Below are 19,236 nucleotides of genomic sequence, written 5' to 3' on the forward strand. Positions count from 1 at the left end.
AAAGCAGCTGTAAAAACGTGCTTTCAGTAGCTTTTTCCATTTGCGTTATTGCACGTTTTGCCACGTCGCTTTTAGCAGCGTTTTTTTCGGCCTCCATTCAAAATCAATGGTTCCCTATGGGAGCCTATTGATTTGAATGGAAGTAGCACCGCAAGTCGGATCAGGATGATCCGACTTGCACTGTGAGAATCTTGAGGGGGAACTCCACACCAAAATGGGAAAAAACGGCGTGGGGGTCCCCCCCAGGTTCCAAACCAGGCCCTTCGGTTCTGGTATGGAATTTGAGGGTAGCCCCACCCCGAAAAAACGGCGTGGGGTCCCCCCCAAAATCCATACCAGACCTTTATCCGAGCATGCAGCCCGGCAGGCCAGGAAAGGGGCGAGCGAGCGGCCCCACCCCCCCCTGGACCACACCAGGCCACATGCCCGCAACATGGGGGGGGGGGGTCTTGGCGCTTTGGGGCAGGGGGGCTCTGCACCCCCCACCTCAAAGCACCTTGCCCCCATGTTGATGAGGACAAGGGCCTCATCCCCACACCCTGGCCGGTGGTTGTGGGGGTCTGCAGGCAGGTGGGCTCATCGGAATCTGGAAGCCCCCATTAACAAGGGGGGCCCCACAGATCCCGGACCCCCTCCCTATGTGAATGGGTATGGGGTACACTGTACCCCTACCCATTCACCCCCTAAAAGGCAGTGTATGTGAATAACGACAGGAGACGTTTTGGAAAGTTTATTTAAAATCTTCATCCGGTCTTCTCCACTCCGGTCTTCTGCTGTCCAATCTTCTGCTCTTTTGCTCTTCTTCTTCCTCCGGTCCTCCTCCGACGATGTCTCCGGTGATTATGCCAGTCTCCGGGCTCTGCAGCTTTATAGCCATTAGGGACGTGGCCGGGATGCCCCGCCCCCTTATGTCACATACGACGTCTTATGTGACATAAGGGGGCGGGGTCTCCCGATGACGTCACCGAGCGGCACGCCCCTAATGGCTATATAACAAGCTGCAGAGACCGGAGACCGGCATAATCACCGGAGACATCGTCGAAGGAGGACCGGAGGAAGAAGAAGAGCCAAGAGCAAAACACCAGAAGAGCGGACAGCAAAAGAGCAGAAGATTGGACAGCAGAAGAGCGGAGAGGAGAAGATCAGAAGAGCAGAGTGGAGAAGACCGGATGAAGATTTTAAATAAACTTTCTAAAACGTCTCCTGTCGTTATTCACATACACTGCCTTTTATGGGGTGAATGGGTAGGGGTACAGTGTACCCCATACCCATTCACATAGGGAGGGGGTCCGGGATCTGGGGGGGCCCCCTTGTTAAAGGGGGCTTCCAGATTCCGATGAGCCCCCTGTCCGCAGACCCCCACAACCACCGGCCAGGGTTGTGGGGATGAGGCCCTTGTCCTCATCAACATGGGGGCAAGGTGCTTTGAGGTGGGGGGTGCAGTGTCCCCCCTGCCCCAAAGCACCAATACCCCCCCCCCCCCACGTTGAGGGCATGTGGCCTGGTGTGGTCCAGGCGGGGTGGGGCCGCTCGCTCGTCCCCTCCACTTGCCTGCCGGGCTGCATGCTCGGATAAGGGTCTGGTATGGATTTTGGGGGGGACCCCACGCCGTTTTTTTCGGCACGGGGCTACCCTCAAATTCCATACCAGACCCGAAGGTCCTGGTTTGGAACCTGAGGGGGACCCCCACGCCGTTTTTTCCCATTTTGGCGTGGAGTTCCCCCTCAAGATTCTCACAGCGCAAGTCGGATCATCCTGATCCGACTTGCGGTGCGACTTCCATTCAAATCAATAGGCTCCCATAGGGAACCACTGATTTTGAATGGAAGAAAAAAAAAGTATAACGTGCTTAACGCACGTTAAGCAACGTTATAGCAACATTATTCAGCCTTTAGCAGCGTCAGACGTTTTTACAGCTGTAACGCTGGTGCTCAGAATGCGCAGGTCGTGGGTTCTTGTTGCAGCTTAAAAACGCCTAGGCCACTTACAGCTCAAAAACGTCTGTGTGTGCACGAGGCCATAGAATAACATGGAGGTGCATTTTTAGGCTGCAAAAAGAAAACGCCTGACACTACTTACAGCGGTGTTAAAAAACGCCCGTGTGCATGGGGCCTAAAGATATAAAACTAATTTTTTGCAAAGAATCAACAAGTGGGACACAATCATTAACTACTTGCCTTCTGTGCACTTAAACCCCCTTCCCATCCAGACCAATTTTTAGCTTTCAGAGCTCTCACACTTTGAATGACAATTGCGCGGTCATGCTACACTGTACCCATATAACATTTTTATCATTTTTTTCACACAAATAGAGCTTTCTTTTGGTGGCATTTAATCATCTCTGGGTTTTTTATTTTTTACAAAAAAAAAAAAAAAAAGAAAATATACAGAAAATTTTGAAAAAAAAAAAAAACGTTTTTCTTATTTTTTGCGAGTAAATTTTGAAAATAAATAAATTTTTCTCCTTCACTGATGTGCGCTGATGAGGTGGCACTGATGGGCACTGCTGAGGTGGCACTGATGAGGAGGTACTAATATGCCGCACTGACGAGCACTGAGAGGCGGCACTGACGAGCACTGAGAGGCGGCACTGACGAGCACTGAGAGGCGGCACTGACGAGCACTGAGAGGCGGCACTGGCGGGCGGCACTGATGGGAACTGGCGGGCGGCACTGATGGGAACTGGCGGGCGGCACTGATGGGAACTGGCGGGCAGCACCATCAGTGCCCACACTCAGTGCCCATAGTGCTGCCAGTCAGTGCTCATCAGTGCCTAGATGAGCAGGCACTGACTGGCAGCACTATGGGCACTGATTGTGTGCACTGATGGGGGGCACTGTGGGCATTGAAGGTGTGTTTGGTTTACCTCTAGTAATCAGGGCACTGGTGATCGGTGATTACTTTTTTCTGTGTCCCCGGCGCTGTGCAGCTCTCCCTCCTTCCTCACACGCAGGCTATAATAAGGCTTACCTGTAGGTACAATTAATACCTCCTAAACAGGCACGGGGCCGGGGGGACCTTCAGCTTTCCTTGCCGGGAGCTTGCCGGAAAATCACTCCCGCCCGCATGCGCGGGAGTGACGTCATCGCGGCTCCGGCCAATCACAGCGCCAGAGACGCCGAGGGATCATGGCAGCGCACGCAGCGGTGTCCGGGGTCCGTGTTGGGGCTTCGTTCTAAGGTAAGTAATACATAATGAGCTAGTATGCGATGCATACTAGCTCATTATGCCTTTGTCTTGCCGTTTTTTTTTTTTTCGGGTTTACAACCGCTTTAATGTCTAAACCACTAGCAACAAAAGTGACTACACCCCTAAGTGAGGAGTTACACTTTTTGAATTTAATTATTGATAAACTTTTTGACGACATTCTAATTTTATGAGATGCACCTGTATGTGGATAATCAGTCTGATTGTAAAGAAATATAGTAATCTTTCGTCTTCTAAATGATCATACCTTCCAGGGAAGCAAAAAAAAAAAAAAATTTTAATGCAAGGAAGAAAATAAGGCTGCACTTGTGACACTGGCCAACAAAGATAATGATTCTTAATTATGAAAATAACCTTTAATTTAAAGCAAAGCTCAACTCAAAAGAGGAAGCTCAGCTGGTCTGTCGTATCCCCCCCCCCCCACCCCGGCCACATTTAGCCCCTTTTAGGTGGAAGTGGGTACCTGGTTTCTGCAGTTCACCTTTAGAGTGTGACTCCCGGTGGCTGCAGCAGCTTCCTCAGTCATTACCTTCCACTGCACATCGACCCCAGGCATAGCTCCTTAAAAGGAGTTGAGTTGTAAAGGCAGAAGGTTTTTTTTTTTTTTATCTTCATGCATTAGGGTAAAAAGCCTTCTCCCCCCTCAGCCCCATCTCTATGCAGCAACGTCCACGAGTCCCTCGGCTGTCCAGGACTCTCCCTCCTGAGACAGCAGCAGAGAGGAGAGAGAGGGGCCAGGGCCGAACGGCAGCTCCATGTCTAAACATACAGAGCTGCAGGTCAGCTCTGGTGCCACCATAGCAAGCTGCTTGGGAACGGCCAGGAGTAGCGAAGAGGGACCCAAGAAGAGGAGGATCTGGGCTGCCCTGTGCAAAACCACTGCACAGAGCAGGTAAGTACAAGAGGTTTCTATAAAAAAAAAAAAAAAAAAAAAAAACAAGACTTTACAATCACTTTGAGAGCCGGTTCACACTAGCGCGACTTGTCAGCCTGACAAGTCGCGGTCCATTGACCGCTACAGGACCAGTTCTAACAGGAGCGACACAAGTGGCTCCGAATTAGAAAAAGGGTCCTGTACTATTTCGGGGCGACCTTGGAGCGACTTGCATAGACTTCCATTATGTGAAGTCCCTGCAAGTGGCTCCGAAGTCGTGGTGCACGGTAATGCACAAGTCACCCTCGAAGTAGTAAGGAGTCGTGTCGCCTCAGTGTGAACTGGCTCTTAACAAGCTGCACTGCATCTAGTGCTTGCGACTGCACAATACATTTTATATAACTTGGTTTACAAATACAATGTACATATATGGTCTTGTGGCTCCCATTTCTCTTTCTGCAGCACATGGGTTCCCAGCCCAGAAAAGGAGAGGAGAGGCAGACGCATCAGAGGTCCCAGAAGATTGCCCGGCCATTCAGGCAAGTGAAGTTGCAAGCTGTAACAGCTGGGTGCCCACACTAGCGATGCCACCGAGAGGAGAGGGAAAGAAGCAAGGCTTCGGGTGGCCACAGTGCTGGATCATGAGACTGGCAAGTGTGTGTTTATTAAAAGTCAGCAGCTACACTTTTTTAGTGAAACGGTTGGAACTCAGCTGTAACCACTTCTGGACCGCCCACCGTGTATTTACATCACTACTTTTACGTTAAATACCAGAGTTATGGCAGCAGATAGCTGCCATAACCCCAAAATTTTTCTACATGGCCGGCGGTCCTTTTTGAGATAAAAGGAGGAGTGCTAGAGGCAGATTTGCCACGGTATAACTTTTATGGGTGGCCGGAGAGGTACCCACCCCACTCCCGTCACTTCCCGGTCGTTTTTCCAGCTTACCGGAGCCGTGGGTAGCGGGGGAAAACAATCGGACCCTCTTGTGCTGTGCAGGAAGTTGAGTGAGGGCAAGAAAGCCCCCACTCGACTCTATGCCCTTGGAGGACAGGAGCAACGCCAGACGTCGCTTCTGCCCAACATCCGTAAAAGGGCCTAGTTTTTTTTTGATGTGCACAATTTTAAAGCATGACATGTTAGATATCTATTTAACATCTTTCACATTATACAAAAAAATTAGGCTAACTTGGAAGACCGCTGCGCAAATATGGTGAGAAAGTATTGCAACGATCTCCATTTTATTCTCTAGAGTCTCTGCTAAACAAAAAATATATACTGTTTGAGAGTTCTAAGAAATTTTCTAGCAAAAAATTATTTTAACTTGTGAACAAGTGTCAGAAATAGGCTTGGTCCTTAAGTAGCTAAAGAGGAACTAAATGTTTTTTTCTTACCTGCAAAGTAAAGGCATAATGTGCTAGTATGCATCGCACTTCCCTGCAAACGAAGCCCTTGGTGTCCCCGCTGGAGGCCGCGTCCATATTCGCCTGTCTTCCTTCCAGGTCCGTGGACTATGGCTGTGTGAATGATCAGTCACGTGACGTCACTTCCGCGCATGCGCGCGGGAGCCGCCGGTCACAGCACAGGCGTCTTTCAGAGCGCATGCGCCAATGACTCCATCGGCGCAGTATACAGTAAATATCTCCTAAACGGCGCAAGGAGATATATACAGTACAGTACCTATAGGTAAGCCTCATTATAGGCTTACCTATAGGGACAAACATTAGAAGGAACAAACAGAGGGAAGTTTACTTCCTCTTTAACTTTCATGTCAACCCTGTGCAGGTGTTTAGCACAATACAGAACACACACTATTTTTAGCTCTACTTACACCTACTTTTGGATTTCATTGGGACACCCCAGTGCAGAAAGAAACAATTTTCTCTGTATCCTATTTTAGGTTTACTTTCTTGCTTGCGTTTTAAAATGCTTCGTGCAGCTCATGCAACTAGAATCCTTCCACTTTATAAAACTCTAGTCCGACCACATCTGGAGTATTCTGTCCAATTCTGGTCGCCATTCCTAAGAAGGGATGTGTTCGAGCTGGAGAGAGTCCAGAGAAGGGCAACTAAAATGATTAGGGGATTGGAGGACCTAAATTATAAGGAGCGTTTACAATCGCTTGATTTATTCTCCCTGGAGAAGAGACGCCCGAGAGGGGACATGATAGCAATTTACAAATACCTCAATGGTGATCTCAGCATAGAAAAAAAGCTAGTCAGTCGCAAGGATTGCATAAGGACACAAGGACATACAATGCGATTAGAGGAGAAGCGTTTTAACCTCAGGCAACTGTTAGGGCTAAAAGACTGTGGAATTCTCTACCACAAGAGGTAGTTACTGCAGAAGTGTCCAGGCATGCACTCTGGGCATATGGCATAATGTTTGTTGAGCTGGTTAAGTCTGGGCATGCCTAGGCCTGAATAGCCTGGATGGATGCTGCCTAGAAAGGCTATAAAAGTGGCTTGCATGCACAGATACTAATTTAGATCATATCAGTTTCCACATACTTTGATGCGATTGTTTCAAGGCACAGCATTGTCTGTGCCTTTTGATAAACTTGGTGACAGCAGAAACGTTTTGCCATTGTCGGAACAACGTCATAACGTTGTGCACACTTAAGGTGGTTGTAAACCTCAGACATGAAATGGGAGAAAAAAACATATCCCTCTATAGTGTATACCTGTCTCTTAAGAGCACCAATTGTCATTTCTGTCTGCTGCTTGGCTCCTCTGCTGTTTTCTGGATAACAAAAAGAAAAGATGACAGGGAAGGGCGCTATAGCTGACTGACCGCCTCAGATCTTTTCCTGTTTGCTACGAGAAGGGGGTGTGTCCCTTCCCTCCAATCAGCTGGGGTACTAATAAAAAGCAGCTTTATCATCAATTGAGGGAAACCGGACTAAATTTATTCCTGGACATTTGTGTTATGCTGCCACCCTTAGGATATTTAGACACTGGTACACACACACAAAAAAAAAAAACACTTACTGTTTCAGAAATTCTCTCGATCAACATGCCTGATACTCCGCAGATGTTTTTTCTGTTCAAGCCAGACCTCTAATATGCTGCTTGAGCTGCTCTCTACGCAGAAGCTATCCAGATTGACTTATGCTCAGCAATAGCTTTAGAGACAAAACCTAGCTTCGGATAAATTCCACTATGCTCAGTGGGCAACTGTTTAACCCCAACTATTATCATGCGTGTCACTGGGTAAGCTATAGTAAATCTGTCTATCCCAAGTTCATAACGACCATTCATACCCTATTATTACTTGGTGCTGTAATGTCAACCACAGTCCTAATTCTGATCCCAGCCTTAGCACTCTTTGATTACATATGTTGAGACAGGGATTAGAAACCGCTCAACTGGACGCAGCCCCTATTTGACCATGTGAAAGGGACCAAGGAAGAGGCAACTAAAAAAAAAGGAAAAAAAACGGAAATTTCCCATTTTTCTACTTTTTATCCGCTGTTTATCATTGCAAAGTTATGAAGTCATTGTGGTGGTGAAGGGGGACAATAGAGTGTACAAATAAAGAAAAAATTCTCAAAACAACCCAAAAATTAAATGGTATAGTGACAGGGTCTTTAAAGTTAAAGTTCACCTTTTCAGAAAAAAATAATTAAATGAACACTATACCAGTGTTAATTTCGTTGACTAAAACCGGCTAAAATGTTTTCGTCGACTAAATGAACACAATTTTAGTCGACTATAATACGACTAAAACTGAAACAATTCAGATGACTAAAATACGACTAAAACTAAAATGGCATTTTAGTTTTAAGACTAAAATACGACTAAAACTAAAATGGCATTTTAGTCATAAGACTATAACTAAAATGAAATTGAAATTTGCTGCCAAAATTAACACTGGTGTAGTGCTGTGCTAGTGCATGCTCAAAGCTTAATGCCATAAATAATAACATATTCAATTTTTCACTCTAGGACCAGCAGTAGTATATAATGAGTTTGGAAATTGTAGAGAAATGCTTAAATAATGCATTACAAATTACAATTGAACTACACCCATTCGATTATAGATGACTAAAATTAGTTTTAGTCGACTAAAATGTACTGGAGTTTTAGTCGACTAAATACGACTAAAACTAAAAACACTTGCAGAAGACTGAAATGGGACTAAAACTAAAATGCTATTTTAGTCCTAAGACTAAAACTAAATTGAAATTTGCTGCCAAAATTAACACTGCACTATACACCCTTCTCCACTCCCCCTGTCCTGTTCTTACCTCCATGGGCAATGAGCTGTCGGCACCGACACAGCCTTTGTACCAGTCCATTGATTGGAGATCAGAGCAATGCTCTGTACCTGTGCTAACCAATCAGAATCACTGTGATCCATCCCAGAAGCCCCACAGAAAGAAGAGCGGGAATTTCAAATGCCTGGACTGCTACACCTGCTACATGGGCACCAGCAGGGACCCCGGAAGGGGGTATGGAGGGTGTACAAAATTGGTTTACCTTTTAGGGTTTTTTTTTTTTTTTTAAATGGTGAACTAACCCTTTAACTGTATACATTTCTGCAGTAAATAAGTCAAGAACGTCTTTAGCATAATCTGAAAACAGAAAAAGTACCAGGAAAACATGCAGCTTTTACACCATTTCAACCCCAAATAAATCTAGTTTAAAGCATATATTCACCTTTATGGTTTTTGATTGCAGTCTCAATCCATTAAGTGTGTTTATTGCTCTTTCTGCATCTTTAGCATTTAAGTAATTCACAAAGCCATATCCTAAGCTGTGCCCTGCAAAAGGAAAACCAAAAAAAAAAAAATAAAAATAAAAAAAAAAAAAAAAAAAAAAACAAACACACAAAATAAAAAACTGGATTTTTGTCTTACCGTAAAATCCTTTTCACTGAGGTTCCCCGACAGACAGCTTCAATTCTTCAGGCCATTTGGTATTATGCGGTCTCTCTTCAGGAGTAGACTAGGCAGAAACCTTTTTGATAACGCCCCTTGGGCAGTCCCAGAGGGTAATACCATCACAAACTGGAGTCCTACAGCAGTAACAAGCAATGTCAGAAGAACAAACAATTCAACCCCAAAAGAAGGGCGGGTGCTGTGTCTGTCAGTGAACCTCAGAGAAAAGGTTCAAAAGACAAAAATCCAGTTCTCTTTTGTTCATTGACAGACACTGCTTTAAGTCTTCAGACCATTGGGATGTCCCAAAGCAGTGTCAACATGAGGGGTGGAAAAAAGCACAGCAAACGCAGAATTCCCAACAAGGCTTAAACATAGCCAACCAGGAAAAACAGGAGCTCAACTAGGAACAACTGGAGCTCACAGCCAGGAAAAAATTTTGAAGAAGCGGAAGCCTCTGCAACCGCAGCCTGCAACACTTGGCGGCCAAACGCCGCATCCGAAGATGCAAGTACATTCATCTTATAAAATTTTCTGAATGTGTATACAAACTACCACATACCCGCCTTGCACACCTAAACCACTGACGCCCGATGACGGAAGGCCAGTAGAATGTGCTTTAAACAGGGAAAGGAGGAACCTGACCCTTAATGGAGTAGGCCTGCACCACCGTCTTCCTGATCCACTAGGAAATGGTCGCAGCAGAAGCGGCTTGCCTCTTGTGAGGTCCATCTGTAAGTATTCATTCAAATGAAAACCCGAGACAACCTCAGAAAGGAGCGCCGAACGCCTGACAGGGTCGCAACACCACTTGTCCCTATGAATCATCAAGTAAGGTGACCAACAGGACAACGCAGCCAAACTCCGACACATGATGTGCAGGAGAAATAGTCACTAAGAAAGCCACCTTCTGCGACAGAGTGAGCAGAGGAAGTTCTCAAATATTTTCAAAAGGAGGCTTTTGAAGCACCGCCCGAACTAAAATGAGATCCCACGGAGGTAACCAGGGATCGCACCGGGGGGAGACAGATGGCAAACTCCCTGTACAAAAGTGTGAACCAAGGTCTTTGCCGCCAACGGCCTTTGGAAAAAAAATAGCAGCGGCAAAGGCGGAAATCTGGCCCTTGATGGTGCCCAAAGCCAAACGTTGATCTACACCCAATTGTAGAAACTCCAACAGGCAAGACACAGAAAAGGAGCAGGAAAGGATGGAAGATTGGTCCCTGAGGCAGATCTTCCCTGAGAGGAAGCTTCCAAGGGATGTCTGCTACCAGTCATACCAGGCCTGCGTACCAAGACTGGCGAGGCCAGTCTGGTGCCATCAGGATGACTGGAACTCCTACCTCAATTCGGCATAGCAATCTCGACAGAAGTTGTATTGGAGGAAAGGCGTAAATCAGACGATACTGACCCCAAGGGGCCACCAGAACCACTGCAGCATTGGCCAGAGGAGCCTGAGAACTTGACACAAACCTCTGCACCTTCCTGTTGAGACGGGAAGCCAGCAGGTCCACATTGGGGGTCCCCCACTGAAGACATACTTAATGGAATACCTGCGGGTGAAGAAACCATTCTCCCGGATCGAACGCTTGCAGACTGAGATAGTCCGCTTGCCAATTCTCTACCCCCAGAATGTGCACAGCAGACAGGGCCAGAACATATCGTTCTGCCCTCCTCAAGATGCCGGCTACTTCCCGGGCCACCAGGGCACTCTTCGTGCCCCCTTGATTGACAAATGCCAGAGCGGTAGCATTGTCCAATTGTAGCCGCACAGGGTGTCCCTGTAGACGATCCGTCAATTGAGAAAGTCTGATCTCCCGAATTTCCAGAATGTTGATTGGCAACCTGGACTCTTCCCGGGTCCAGACACCTTGGGCCGAACACAATCCCAAGACACCTTCCCATCCGGACAGACAGGCATCCATGGCGATTACAGTCCAATACAGAGGAAGAAAGGATTTCCCCAGGCGTAAAACCGGGGAGCGAAGCCACCATAGGAGAGACTTCCTCTAGCCCCGACTCAAAAGAATCAGATCGTCTAATGACAACGGATCCTTGTTCCATTTGATCAGAAACCCTCTTTGCAAAGATTTGGTGTGGAACTGCGCAAACGGAACTGCCTGGAAGGTGGAGACCATCAGATCCAGTATTTGCATGCAAATCCTGAGTGATGATTGATGGTTGGACAACAGGAGCAAAACAGCATCCTGTAGCTTCAGAAGTTTTGTCTGAGGAAGAAACACCCGGGCTGAAGCTGAATCCAGAGTCAGACTTTAGTAATCCAGCTTCAGAGTTCACACCCTAACTTCCAAGTCGGCTTCTAGAGCCGAGGAAGACTCTGCCCGCATCAGCAGATCATCCAGGTAGCCTAGTACCGCAATCCCCTTCTGCCAAGGTCAGAACTAGGGTCAGAACTAGGGCCAAAACCTTAACACTCAAGGAGATGAAGCGAGACTAAAGGGTAACTCCATAACTGCAAAACGAAAAAAGCGCTGATGCCCGACATATATTGGAATATGAAGGTAAGCATCCTTGAGATCGCTAGAGGCCAGCAGGTCTCCTTGATGCAGGAAAGCTACTACTGTGCGGATGGACTCCATCCAGAATTTCTGAACCTGCAAAAAGTGGTTCAGAGCTTTGAGATCCAAGATCGGACGAACCTTGCCTTCATTCCTGGGAACTGTAAACGGAGTTGAATAAAAACCTTGGAAACATTCTGCCTCTGGAACCGGCACAATTCCTTGTGCTAACAAATCCTGCACTGCCCTGTAGAGACAGGCGTAAGCTGAAAGGAAAGAACCTTGCAGGAGGCAAGGACCAAAACTCGATCTTGTAACCGAACTGAATCAGTTCGTGGACCCATTTGTCCTGAATGAGCAAGGTTCATGGGTCCGGAAAGCAGCAAAGACGCCCCCCCACCCCAGATGCGGGGGGAGGGCTTGTCTTCGGTAACAGAAGCGCCCGCTTTGGACTTACCATGCCAGGGTCTCTTGGAGCCTCCCGCAAAGTTACGGGTGGATCTCGAGCCCTTTTCCTGCGAACCAGCCAGACGAAAGACCGCTTGTGAGCGGAATCTTCCACTGGCAAAAGTGCGGCCTTATTTAGCCTGGAAACCTGAGGATCCATCGACGATGGAACCGTTAGTTTCTTCAGAAGAGACATCCTCAAAAGGATATCTCGAAAAAAACGCTTAGGTGTGCCAACCATGCGTTTCGGGGGACCCCACTGACTAGTGACAATCTCGTCAAAATAGGCAAAAAACACCCTGGTTACCTTGGAAGATTTGCAAGTGCCAAATTGCACCAGCATCGCCGACTCAGCAGTAGTGGAGTCCTCCTGCTTTAAAAAGTTTCCCGCACTGATACAATCAAGGCCTCCACCAGGGCTTTTTCATGAGTGGCTGCAGAGGACGACGACTCACTATTAGAACACTCAGCGTGCGTGGACACAGACCCAGTGGGCTGACTCGCCCACAGCGGCCAAATCCACCTCAGGAAGAGAGAGGAAGCAGAGGATACAGGTGAAGGTTGGGCTTCTTGCCAGGTCTCCTTTGCAGGGCCATATCTACTTTGGCTACTAGTGACTGCAGGGCTGCCGTCATGGCTGCCAGGGCAGACAGACCTAGAGGGTCCCAGAGCTTCCAGGAGTGGATCGGGTGGTGAAGGCTCCATGACCATAAAGGGTTAAGCGGAACCGCACTGCTCAGCAAAGAAAAAAACAGGAGGCTCCTCCCCCCGTGCACCTCCAGAGACTCACCACCCGAGCTGGAGAACGCCAAAACGATCTGCCACACTTGCAGGAAGAGGAAACGCTGACCTAACACTACAGCCTCAGCACTGCATCAGACTACAGGAAAATGGCTGCCATTGAAACTATGGGGAAAACAAAAAGATGGCCACTGGACTACACAAACATGGCTGCCGAAGCAGGGAATACAGGGACCACAGCAAAATGGCGGCACCACGCAGCACTGGACCCCAGGTAAAAGTGCACAGACCCCAGAAGGGGACCCCCCAGGGACATCCCTGCAGCACCCAGGTATGCACACCCCCTAAAGGGGGCCGACAGTGGCATCACCCACCACCACTCCAGCACCATGCAGCCCCCCTACCCAACTTTACCAATGCCCCGCAAAAGGAGAAGGGGAAAAATAAGGGGGTGGAAGGACAAAGGAGGGGTCTACCATCTTGGAATGGGGGTGCTGCAGCCTAAGGTACGCTGCGACTTTGGTCACGACTGTTGTCGTGACTAGGGCTTTGGGACCTCGTGAGGTGTTTCACTCGCCAGTCAGCCCCTGTCCATGTCCAGTGGGGTATGTTGCTAATAGTTGGGTCGTACTCGTAGGCCAGACTGGGAAGACCATAAGGATCTGGGCTATCCAGTGCGACGCTCAGTCCGGCTGTTGACTGTAGTTCACAAAGGAACAAAAATAAAGAAGAAGAAAAAGTTAAAAAATCCATTTAAAACAGGAAAAAAAGCCAGGGCCACATATCCAAGCAGAGAGCCAGGTCCTTACTCCTGACTAGGCAGAAAATACTGGGATCCTACAGTAGGAAGTGATGGTATACCCTCTGGGACTGCCCCAGAAGCGTTACAAAAAAGGTTTCCGCTAAGTCCTACTCCTGAAGAAATACAGCATAATACGCAATGGTCTGAAGGATTGAAGCTGTGGTCTTAGTGAACGAAAGAAATATAAAATACCTAAACCCATTTGGCTCCATTCACACTATGGCTTTCCGGATCAAGGGTGGAATCATCGCAAATCGCTGGAAGTCCTTGCGATCCACGTTATTTATTGGCACTGAAATAGCAGAGCGATTTTGCCAGAATTGTCACCTGACATATCGCGGTAAAATCTTTCCAGGAACTTCTTTTGAGTGACAGGCGTCCCGCGATTCTGTAGGTGCGATTTTACCGCGATTTGTCGAGCCGCGATTTCAGTGCCATTGAAAATTACAGGGATCGTAGGTGGCCAGCAATTTGCGGCGATTTGGAAACATTGGGCAGAATCGGGGCGATTTCGCTATGCGGAACGCCATAATGTGAACGGAGCCTTAATGTACATATTTGGGAACAGAAGTAAACTCAGGGTGGTTTGCAGCCTAAAGCCTAGGATGCAGTCTAAAACAGAGGAGCAATTTTAAAATCTCTATAAATAGCTATATACTTTGGCTTGGATCTAAGCAATACAGCGGCAGTTCTTCATGTACAGCTTACCAATGGGACGAAAATAAGCTTAACTACATAGAGCCTCCTCATTTTTTTCAAATCTCATTCACACAGGCACAGAGAGCACTACACCCAGTGAAAAAGTGAGCATATCTCTGCAACAGAAAGTGAAATTTTTGCAAACACTAGTAACCACACATCCAAGCATTTACTTGGAACAGGAACAGATCTGCACATTTGGATCCACACTTTGCACAAGGACACTCATTTGTCCCTGCAAACACTTAAGTGGGGTACACACTATAGGAAAATCGGGCGAACAATCGTCTGATTTTCCTTGTTTTACAGCAAATCGGAACCTATGAACAAAAAGTAATACGACAAAGACTTTTTTTTTTGTCCTTTATGGTTTCTGATCACGTGGAGCCTTTTTCAGATTTGTCTTGTACAAAAATCGTACGAAAACAGGACACAAACAAAAATTTGTTTTTTCCCGTACGAAAAACATTTTGGAGTTTGCCCCTTCGAGAATTTTCATTCGAAAATTCAGAATCGGCTGTGGAAAGTTGTGTACACACAATACGAAAATCGTACAAATTCTTTGGACAAAAATGTCTGCCCGATTTTCTTAGTGTGTACCAGCCTTTAGCTGTGCATTTACCAGTGTACAACCAGTGTCTCATGGATTTGCACAGTCTGCACACAAACCTGTCATTCCTAGGCACAGAGATACACTCCTTTCACAGTTAATGGCTGCATCCGTGTGAATGAGCCCCAAAATGAGTATTCATCTTTGAATTTGCAATGGATGACTTGTAAATACCTTGATTTAGAAGGGTAAGATTGTACCATCCTCTTTATTTTTATTCTTCACACTGCTGTATCTTTGCAGCGCCCCTAAGGTCCTGTTCACACCTGAGCGTTTTTCAGCTCGTAAAATGCTCATCTCTGAAGCCACAAAACGCCCAACAAGCAAAATCCCATTTATTTCAATGGCCCCTGTTCACATATGAGCGTTATGTCGCCTGAAGCAAAACACCTGAAGCTCAAAAAAGTATATGAGCTTCTTTTTTGGCATATTACAAGCGTATTTTGTTAGTCATCAATGCCTGCCTCCAAAAACCTGCAAAAAAACACCTGAAAAAATGCCTGAAAACGAATACGTTCAGGTGTGAACGGAGCCTAAATGATGCAAACCTTACTGAATGTCACACATGATATACCAACACATGGAAACCCCAAGGCATATTAGAATAACCTTCATTTGATCCTAACCATCAATCCTTGGAAGTCTAGCACAATACATATGCCAGAACCTCAGCAAAAAAACAGCAAGCAGAGAAAATGTTTTAGGTTTAAGATACACAAAATTACAAATAAAAGGATACAGTAAGATATACCATACCAGAAAGTCAGAGCATATCTGAAGCAAATGTGTCCATGCATATGATTTTTTTTTTTTTTGTCTTTTTACCTATTCATACTTTTTCACTGTAGAATTCTGCTGTATGAAAATGCATTTCAAGTAAAAATCCCATTCTTCCCCCACATCACTAGTTTGCATCTTATGCACGGTTTTATGTGTTTTTGAAAAAAAAATTAGGGCCCATTCACACCTATGCATAACCACACATGATCATCAATGGAAATAGCCCCCTAAACCAAAAGGTGTTAGTTCCTACAGAAGACTTCAGACGACGATTTCTCAGGATTCAAGCAGTTTTCAGCTGTGTAGGTAGCAGGAAAGGTAAATATATAAGTGGCATGGGTAGTAGGAAAGGAAAATATGTTAATATATCTTTACAGGTACAGCAATTACAGGCTTTTTTTCACTGTCCATACTGCTTCAAACAAATACAACAGCAACAGGCACAAAACTGATATATAAAATATAACATAGTCATTAAGTACCAAATATACCCATATTGTAGAGGGAAATCTTTTACATATGCATTAGAAACAAACTATTAGGGCCCATTTACAAGTTTTTTCACCAAAACTTTCACCCAAGACTCACCATTTTTTCTAATTGGAAAAAAATTGGGAGAAGGTTTAAATCCTGGATGAAAGCTACATGTATTTTGTGCAAACACATTTATACACCCCCCTTAGTGTTCGGCCCCTTATACACAGGGTAGGCTCCAGTGGCATCCATCTGCTCAGTTAGGGATCTGTCCACTGATCCCTGCTTAGCAGGTGGCTAGTTCACGTCCGCTCGATCTATATCCTCTATGGGTCAGATGTAAAAGGATCGCCTCTTCATTTACACCCAATTCCCATCTGATCAGCCAGATGGATGGGGAACGGATCCCATCTGTCTATTTTTAGCGTGATGTTGGCAGGCGTCAACAGACACAGATGCAATTGACACCTGCAGCTCCATAGAGGAGACTGGTGGGCCCAATTAGGTCGACCTGAAAAACTGACAGGAGGACCTGATCAGTCTGCCCGTGTAAGAGTAAACTTTCACTTTTGCCTCCTATATTGGGAAAATACTACTTTATATTTGTTACATGTTCCCATTTAGCATGGAGGTAAAAAAAAATAAATAAAAAATAAAAAGATTGCTGCTTATTTTAATTGCTGAAAAATCCTACTTGGCTTTCCCCTTTTATGCAATTGTAGGGCTGGGGAGTATGACATAATAGAATAGGTCTGTACTGTGCTGGTAGATCATTATCCACAGTAAACTGGATGTGCACACTGCCTGTGCCAACGCTTGGGTGGTACACGGTATGTTAATGTACTTTAAAGTACAAAAGCCAAGTATGAGTACTCTTAAACCCGACTCCTTGTTGGATCTGAACTGGGAGCCCCCAGAGCCAATCTGTCCAGTGATCCGGGCAGAGCCCGAAGTTCCATGACAATGATCAGTAGTCTGGATTCCTCCAGCGTTCAAAAACCCTGAGCAGGAGCTCAGTCCCAGGACACCTTCCCACTCGCACAGGCTGGCATTCCTAGTGACCACTAACCAATACAAAGGGATTAAAGATTTGCACTGCCGAATTGCCATAGAGCGAAGCCACCAGACCAGTCTCTGATTGTCCATGTCCAGAGACTTTGGACACTTGTCCCATTTAACCAGGATCTCCCTCTGGAGGGACCTCGCATGGAACTGTGCAGATTTAAACGCCTCAAAGCTAGACACCATTACGCCCAGCAACCGCATGCAAGTCCGGAGGGAGGACCACATGCTGGACAGCAATAGATTGAACCACAGCATGCAACTTCTGTAGTTTGTCTAGAGGAAGAAACAGTCTGGCCAGAGCTGAAAACAGAGTCCAGACCAGATTATTCAATTTTCTGGATGGAATCAGGGCAGACTTCTGGTAGTTCAGAAGCCAACCAAACTCCTTCAAGTTCTGTATAGTGATCTCCACGCCGTCCAATATTGCAGAGGAGGATTCCGCTCGAAAGAAAAAGGTTGTCCAAACAGCCAAGCACAGCAATCCCCAGCTAACATAGCATTGCCAGAACTGGGACCAACACCTTCGCCACAAACAGACAAAAAAAAAAAAAAAAAAAAATCGGAGGAAACGCTGGTGTCAGGCACATATTGGAATGTGTGCAAGTGAGCATCTTTGATATCGATAGAGGCAAGAAAATCCCCCTGATGTAGGGATGCCACCACCTTGCGAATGGGACTCCATTCTGAATTTTTGTACCCACCCAGGACAGTTCAGGGCCTTGAGGTCCAGAACCAGACAAACTTTGTTCTCCTTCTATGGGACCGTAAACAGGTTTGAATAAAAACCCTACAAACGTTCCAATATCGGAACCGAGAAAATCATTCCCTGAAGCAACAGGTCCTGCACAGCCCCGCAGAGAGCTTACAGGCAGTTCAGGGACAGAACGCATGTTGGAAGGAAAGAACTTTTCCAGAGGGCAAGAACGAAAATACATCCTGTAACCGGACAGAATTACTTTGTGGACCAATTTTTTGTTCACCAGGGAGGTCCATAGGCCCGGAAACCAACAAAGACGTCCCTCCACCCCAGGTAGGGGCGAGTGCGCATCTTCAGGCTGAAAGGGCCTTGTCCGCGGGTCTAGAGTATCCCGCACTCGGCTTACTAGACCAGGACCACTTGAAAACTCAAGGAAATCAATGGAGCCACATCCAAAGAGGCATTGCAGACAACTTGCAGCCCCAGGACCAACTGGTCCGCCAACTCAGCAAAGGCAGGGGGAATCTGCTCACCCTCTAGATCATGGCGCAAAAGTAGCCCACTTAGTGTTTGCGACACCAGGGCAATGGCCAGGACCGACCTCAGTGCTGAACCAGCAATAGTGAACATATTGCGGGCCACAGACTCCACCTTCTTGTCAGCCGGGTCCTTAGAAGCCAGAGATTCCTCTACCAGAATCATTGTCGTCTTGTTCAACCTGGAGATAGGAGGATCTACCATTGGTGGGACAGTCCACTTCTTAAGTGACTCTTGAAAGGGGTACTTCACCGCAAAGCGCCTAGGAACCACAAAGGGACACTTCCATTCTTTAAAGACAAAATTGTCAAAATAGGAGGGATAAGGGAACACCTTCGCCGTGCAGAAAGGCTTGTGGGTGCCAAAAGGCATGGCCACCTCTGCAGCCGCAGCGGCATCCTCCATCTTAAATTTCTCCCGCACGGATGTAATCAGTGTAAACCAGCTCCTTCTTGTACGCAGCTATAGGAGTGGAGGAATTCTCCTCACTATCTGATAGTTCATGGAGCATGGCCACAAACCCCGCAGGGTGGGCCACGTCCGCACCGGCAGAGCCAGATTCAGAATCTGACGAGACAGATGAGGCAGGGAAGGGCGAGGGATGCTTTTTGCTAGAATTCCGCCCAAAGGCCACCTCCACCCAGGAAACAAAGGACTCCAAGACTGCAGTCAGTGCATCAATGAAGGGCTGGAACCCCCGAGGGGGGGGTTAGGTGGAGAAACATGCTCCTAAGATACCATAAGGTAAAAGGGGAACACACCAGCAAAAAAGAGTGTCTAGCACTGCTAGGGGACTCACCCACAGCACCTGTAGTATCACCACGGGGGTACCTAAAGGCAGAGCATTCCACAACCTGCAGCAGAGAGAGGGGGAAAAGGGGGGGGGGGGGGAGACCAAACCA

General features: G+C 46.8%; 1 protein-coding gene across 1 annotated transcript in view; it reads right to left on the minus strand.

Annotated features, from left to right (window-relative positions):
• The window catches only part of ELAVL1 (ELAV like RNA binding protein 1), a 96,518-nt gene that overhangs the window by 68,069 nt on the left and 9,213 nt on the right, over nucleotides 1–19,236 (minus strand). The window contains exon 2 of the mRNA XM_082243971.1: nucleotides 8,743–8,846. Coding sequence (XP_082100097.1) covers nucleotides 8,743–8,846 — 104 coding nt within the window. The remainder of the gene's footprint in view (nucleotides 1–8,742; nucleotides 8,847–19,236) is intronic.

This window comes from Pelophylax lessonae, assembly GCF_965119305.1.
Source record: "Pelophylax lessonae genome assembly, chromosome: 1".
NCBI classification, from domain to species: Eukaryota; Metazoa; Chordata; class Amphibia; order Anura; family Ranidae; genus Pelophylax; species Pelophylax lessonae.